At 43.4% G+C, this 7,072-nt stretch overlaps 1 protein-coding gene across 1 annotated transcript; it reads left to right on the top strand.

Annotated features, from left to right (window-relative positions):
* The first annotated feature begins 2,597 nt into the window (after positions 1-2,597).
* ARL14 (ARF like GTPase 14) lies at positions 2,598-3,194 on the top strand. The gene has a single exon (XM_088452304.1). The coding sequence runs from the start codon at positions 2,598-2,600 to the stop codon at positions 3,192-3,194; it is 597 nt and encodes a 198-aa protein (XP_088308430.1).
* The last annotated feature ends 3,878 nt before the right edge of the window (positions 3,195-7,072 follow it).

The raw sequence follows: 7,072 nt of genomic DNA, 5'->3' as shown, positions 1-7,072 counted from the left end.
GCTGCAGTGCGCTGTTGTGGACACCCCTATGGGAGCTGTCTGCTTTATGTTACTGAAAGTCCATGGTGGTTTTTGCCCAGAGTAATGATGATGCAGCAATGCATGCTTTAAAGTTTAGCCATGACATTGGAGGTCTATTTTATGTTATGTACTAGTCATGCAGCATGCTGTGAATTCTAGCCACCAGACTGGATGTCTGATTTGTATACTAAGTAGCAGACTGTAGTCTGCTTTAAGCACTAAAGGGGCCCATACTTCTGAGCCACAATTCCCTGTTCTGCCAACGCCGACCCACTCTGCCGATCGGTGACCAATACCACCAATCTGCAATGATTACTGCCAATAACGGTTAACCAGTTCCTTAATTTCTTGAAAGGCTACAGAAGACTAAGGGCCTGATTCAGACCCACTCGCGAGCGGCTGTCCGCTCGCAAGTGGGTCGATGTTATGGACTGAGCATGCGCACGACGGAGGGAGCTCCGTCGTGCGCATGCGCCAGACGCGACGAGCGAAGGAAAGTCCTTCGCTCGTTGTGTCCGATCAAAGGGGGCGTGCTGTCAATGTTGATTGACAGCACGCCCCCTTTGGTGGGCGTGCCGGGGGCGTGCCTCCCTGACGGGGGCGTTCCCACTGGAACGCCTCCCGTCAGAAGCCGGCCCACTGACATCACTAGTGATGTCAGTGGGAGTGATTTTGGCTCTGATAGAGCCAAAATCACTCCGGAGATTGCGGTTGAAAACCTCAACCGCAGGCTCCGGCTTGCAATTTCGATGGTCGCGATGGTCTCGACCATCGCGGCCATCACAAAGCACGCTCGTATAGGCTGTGGGTGGTGACCCACAGCTATACGAGCGTCCAGGAGGACGCTCCATGAAAATGGAGCCCGGCCCTCATTCAGAGCGTGCGCTCTGCTCAGAGCGTACGGCTCTGAATGAGGGCCTAAGATTTTTACAGAGCTTGGCCTAAGTTGGTCTTACAATATTGTTTATATCCTACAAGGGAATGGTGGAAATGTGGCTCTATGACCAGATCTGGACCTTTTGATTATTTGGTTATGTCTTTTGGTTTGAGATGGGTTGTGAGCAGGTGGGGATGTAATGTCATCATTTACAATGTCCACATTCATAATTTCTACAACACAATGTCGACAGTTATGATGATGACATTGTTGAAATGTCGACATTGAACATGTCGGTAACTGCAGAATGTTGAAATGTTCACAGTGTCGACATGCTGCAGGGACCAGATGGTTAGGGCTAGTGGTTTCCAGATGGTCAGGGCTAGGCTACTGGAGTGGAGAGTTACAGTTAGGCACTAGGGGGATGGTTAGGGTTAGGCTGCAGCAGCAGAGGGTTACAGTTAGGTACTAGGGCAGTGGTTCCCAAACTTTTTCGAATCACGGCATCCAAGAGTATCAGCATTTTTTCCAAGGCACCCCATGGCCAAAAGTTTATTTTTAAGAAATTCAGCAACAATTAAATGAAGTAAATTGTGCTAATATGTCACCCTTAGTTCCACTTATGCGATGGTTGACAGGGCTATGTTTCATTTTGTCCTATCACACTGACTAAAAATAATTTTATTTGGTACTTGACCACCAACCCAAGGCACCCCTGCAAGTGACCTAAGGCACCCAGTTTGGGAACCACTGCACTAAGGGGAGGTTAGGGTTAGGCTGCATCAGTGGAGGGGTAAAGTTAGGCACAAGGGGGACGGTTAGGCTACTGGAGTGGCCGCCCCCCTTCCCCTCTCAGCAGTCCAGCAGGCTTCAGTGTGAGACTGCTCGCGGTTGCTGAGCAGCAGCAGTCTCCTATGCCTGTGAGGGGGAGCGATCACACTGTTGCGCTCCCCCCTGGTTTTGCACCAGACGGAGGGGCTCACAGCGCCTCCCTCCCCAGTGTGCTGCACCTCTTTTGATGTGTTTTTTAACCTAAGGGGCATGGCCATGCCTCCCACGAATAGGTCACGCCCCCTTACCCGGCACGGCTCTCAATGCCCCAGTATATATATATATACATATACATAAATATATATATATATATATATATATATATATAAAATAAGCCTTCATATGCATGTTTTTTATTTGTCATTATTTACGACTGCATATATGCAGCCAAGGATGTGTTGGTGATTTGTATAAACAAATTTACAACATATGTTTCTGTTGGATTGTGATTTGGAGTAGAAGCAAAGATAAAATATAAATGTCATCAGGAAGATTAACAGAAGATTGGAAGAAGCTTGTCTGCCATACCCTTCTCTTATTACTGGTATTGATCTGTGTACCAGGAGCTCCAGCAGCCAGAAACATGTTATTTTAACCTAGTTGTTTTAAATTAAGAACTTAGAAAGTGCTGTTTTCACTCCTCATTGCAATCACATATATTTTGAACTTTGGTTTCCTTTATCGATTATGCTTTATTACTCGTGACAGTTCCACCTTTGTGACAAGCAGTGGACATTAAACCTTCATAAACAATACACCTTTCTCCAAGCTGATAAGACCGCCTATAAGTACACAGCTCACATTGCTACAAATCACTATGCAAAACTTATTCTCACCCATTTCTGCTGTGACAATAGAAATACAAAGCATGGGTCTGACAGGCTCTACTCATTCCAGAGTCAAGCAGGCTAGAATCCTCCTACTTGGCTTGGACGCAGCAGGGAAATCTACTGTGCTCTATAGATTCAAATTTAAGGAGCCTTTTTCAACCATCCCTACAGTTGGATTTAATGTAGAGATGATACAAAAAGAGAAACACCTACAATTAACTGTATGGGACATTGGAGGACAGGAGAAGCTGAGATCATTCTGGTGTTATTACTTTGAAAACACAGATGGACTTGTGTATGTGGTGGACAGCACCAACAAGAAAACAATGGATGAGGCAAAGAAGGAATTCCAGTTCATCTTGCAGAATGAGCTGATAAAGAATGTGCCAGTGGTCGTACTAGCTAACAAGCAGGATCTTCCTGGAGCACTGAATGCGGATGAGATAACGCGGAAATTTAATATGCAGAAGCATTGCTCTGATCGGGCCTGGTATGTGCAGCCATGTTGTGCCCTCACAGGCCAGGGATTGGCTGAAGGCTTCAATAAAGTGACGGAATTTGTGAAAAGGCCAAAAGAAGACTCCTCAAACACTTCCAAGCAGAATGTAAGACTTAAAACATCACGGAGAGTATGAACTCTTAAGGAAGACCTGCTGCCGACAATCATTCTAATGCACTTTGAAGGACTCTAGCACAATATCAGATTCCACTGTGCTGCATAAAGGAACGCAGAAAATGCCATAGATGAAAAACGGATGTATGTGTTTATTTATTAAGAGGTTTAAACTGCTTGTTTGGATGACAATATACAGTATAATTGTAAACAATGCAATGTATTTCTGTGAAATTACATGAGCATTAATGTCAGTAACGTATTTAACAAAGACACAGAACAAAAATCAGTTAAATGTTTTAGCTACTAGTACATGAAATAGCTGCTAACAAATGATGACTACTGCTCTTTATGCTCAAAGTATATGAGGAAAATATGAGCTGCAGTGTGTAGAGTATTATAAATACATTCCACTTCTTTAATATATTTGCATACCTATAATCAGTATTTTCAGCTCTGTGTATTGGAAGTTGAGACACGGCAGCATTGCTATGTGATATATATAGTTTTAATCATGTTTACACTTCATTTGAAGAAATGACTCCAACAAAACTCTAACATTGTTTTGCATTAAATGCACCTTTTGTTATTCATTTGCTTTGTGTGATGTTTAAAGTAATTGCTTAGTATTACATATTATGACAGCACACTAATAAACAAAATGTGCAGCAATCGGGGCTGGTTCTACCACTGGGGTGCAGGGGGTACCTAAAATATTTCCACTGGAAATATAACACGCTATTAGAATATTATCATACCAGTTGTAGGTTGTGAAACTAATTCTTTTCACATTGCTGTAAATAACAGGACTGTCTATGATATAAACAATAACTGATTATCTACTAATTGTACTAATTATTGTGTCAGTTAGAACTACTGAATTACCACAGACTTGGAGAGGATGCAGTAATACTGCTAGCACAAATAAATGGATACTATCTTTCTTCCCTATAGTCAAATATAATTTAGCAGTGACTAGTGGAGCCTTGTTAATAAAACTTGCAATTGTCTACTATTTCCTCCCCTCTATATGTTTTTAAATATGTTGCTTATTGTAATAAAATAATGTCTCTAAAAAGATTGTTTTCACATGTAGTCTTATAACTAATCCTGAGTGCTATGCCAATGAAAACTTTCTGTGTGTGTGTATAACTTTCCAGCATATCCGAATAAGTATAATTGGATAAGTCCTCTGAATATGGTTACTGGATTTTAGGACTATATAGTACCCACAAACTAAGAAATCCAGTGCGGGATGACTAACACTGGCACTAGGCTATGGTGTCACAGGCAAATAACGTCAGGGTGGGCAGCACCTTATATGTGGTAGCATTCCAAAATGGGAGCTCTCAAGCGATGAAGGTATAATGGTAATCAAAGGCTCATGGGGCATCTTGGGCACTTATACCGGCCGTGGCATAAGGAATATTATAATTATATTAGACCTTCTGTGCTAGAATGGTTGCTATATTGTATAATATCGTAAGCCATTGCTCTACTACAATTCGCATAATAGCAGCTGTGTACCATTGTCCAACAGAGAATCATTGTAGATTTGTTTTGGTCCGGATTGAATTGTGCATGGTGGAAAGACTAACAATCTCACTCCTGCCTAGTAACACCTTATGATCAGCCTCCTTCATTCATTTCCTTTTCTGATTAATTAAGCCTCATTTAAGACTTAAATATATCACAAGAAGCAGGGGACATTGGAGCTGAATTTATTACATTTTTCTTGTATTGCAAAACAAAACCAAATCTACCATGTGAGCAAGAAATGGCTCTGACCCACCCAGATCTTCCCACTATAACATGCAAACCTCTGCATCCTTATAGCCTTAAGTGACAGACTGGGTCATGAATGGCCCACCAAGGAAAGCAGTGGGAGGGGCCCATTCTAAAGAGGTGTGGCCAGCCTCCAGATGGGGTGTGGCCAGCCACCATAGAGGTACTTGGCCAACCATTAGAGAGGGTACAGTCAGCCTGCAAAACACAGGGCCCCTTTATAAAGAATAGGATAAGGGTGTGTAAGGAACACCTACTTTGATTGGTGGGAGGGGAAATTTTATGTTGTTCCATACAAACAAATCTAGAACCTAATTTCTGACCCTCTCCTAGAGTAACAATATATAATTTAAGCACACAATCTGGAACCTGACTCAAAGAGGATGGAAAGGGTGGGGGGTGGGTGGGCTCAGGCAATGGGGCCTAAGTTATTGTGGGCTAGTCTAACCCTGGCCATCCATATCTTAACATGTTAATGCCATACTTTTCCACTTACATTATACACATTTGTTGCATAAATACTGTCGATGCAAATAAGATTATCTGCATTGCAAACCTGTGATTTCTCACTTTTGTGTAAGCTTTGTGTGGTGCCTCACCTGCCGACACACCTGACTTTCACATGAACTGGAATCATAGAAGTTGTAGGTAAAGACGTGTTGAAAGTGATTCTATCCCTTCAGTAATCTTAAAGTCATTCTCAAACACAGGGGCGTAACTAGAACTTTGTGGGCCCCATAGCAAAATCTTGAAAGCGCAATTGGCACAAAGAGGTTAACAAAAAAATACATTTGCCCCCACATGAAAACAACACATTGGACCCCCACATGAACAAGGAAAACATACCCAGCATACCGCTCTACACCAATCTATGCTCCTCTATATCCGCTATATCCCTCTAGTGCTCCCTGGCAGACAGAGTATGGCACCTCTGCATCTATGTGTTTATGGGCGGCACTCTACTACCTGCCTGCGCAGCTTTACCACTGCCTCATTGTACAAATGCTGCCTTGATAAAGGTCCCGGGTGGGATTGAAGCAGTGAGACAACATTTTGATGTATTTGGAGAATAAAAATCTTTTGATATTTGTTTCTATCCATCCTGGATATAATGCTGTAATTACTAGTGTAGAAATCCTTACATGCATATACCTATCAGCTCAATTAGTGAGCTTAAGTGGGAGGGATGATACAAGAGGAGGGAGGGCTTACATTCTGGAAGGGAGGTGAAGGAGTGGGGCTATTGGGGATATACAAGGGAGGTTATAGAGGTGGGAGGGAAAGTATTTGAAGCTGTGAGCAGAGAGCAGGAAAGGGAACTAATGTGCGGGAGGTAGGGGGTGCTGTAGACCGAGTGGGGAAAGTGTTTGGATTGGAACCGTGAGGGGTAGGGGTAGATAGCAGGAAAGATATTCACCCATTCAGTGCTGTAGGAGACTGTGTTTGTTTGTTTTATAAGGGTGTTTATGTCACGGACAATCTGCCACACTGGTGTTATGTGCACATATCCAGCCCAGTATATTATAATTTCCTACTATCAATCCTTCTTATGTCTAGGCTGCTGTGCAGGCTGCTTGTTGTTGCACAGTGCAGTCACAGTGAGTGCACTGCAGATGGAGATGGTTGGAGGTTCTGGCCTCGGAGGCAGGGGTGGATGGGCTGGAGGCAGAGCCGTCAGTGTTGATTGATGGCCCCGTGCTCCGCAAAGTCTTATGGGAGGAGCTGTTGTGGCTGGGCATGCGCAGCAGTTCCCCCATCGTGGAGGGGGGTCAGTCATTCATTAGAATCCTGGCGGCCCAATCTGTGTGTGACTGGGTGCAGGGGTGCGTGGCAGGTCCTGTAGGCAGCCAGCCCCGTAGTAGCCGCACCCCCTGCACCCTCGGTAGTCACGCCACTGCTCAAACATGTCTGGTTATTATAGTGGTGCATGACATAAATATAGTAATCGCTTGGTAATTTCAGGTGCAAAAGACAAAAAAATAACAAAAATAAACAGCTTTCAAAGGCAAAACAACATAATACAAAATACTTTGTTTGGATGTTGGCTTTCATACTACCTTACAAATACTACTGAATCTATCAGTAAGAAGGAAACATGTCCCTGAACATCACACA

Source organism: Taudactylus pleione, unplaced genomic scaffold (assembly GCF_031769625.1).
Source record: "Taudactylus pleione unplaced genomic scaffold, aTauple2 ptg000037l, whole genome shotgun sequence".
NCBI classification, from domain to species: domain Eukaryota; kingdom Metazoa; phylum Chordata; class Amphibia; order Anura; family Myobatrachidae; genus Taudactylus; species Taudactylus pleione.
This window is presented reverse-complemented; position numbering and strand designations above follow the sequence as displayed.

Bases quoted from the DNA above. Each gene is read 5' to 3' on its own strand.
- ARL14 (XM_088452304.1), top strand. From the start codon at position 2,598: ATGGGTCTGACAGGCTCTACTCATTCCAGAGTCAAGCAGGCTAGAATC.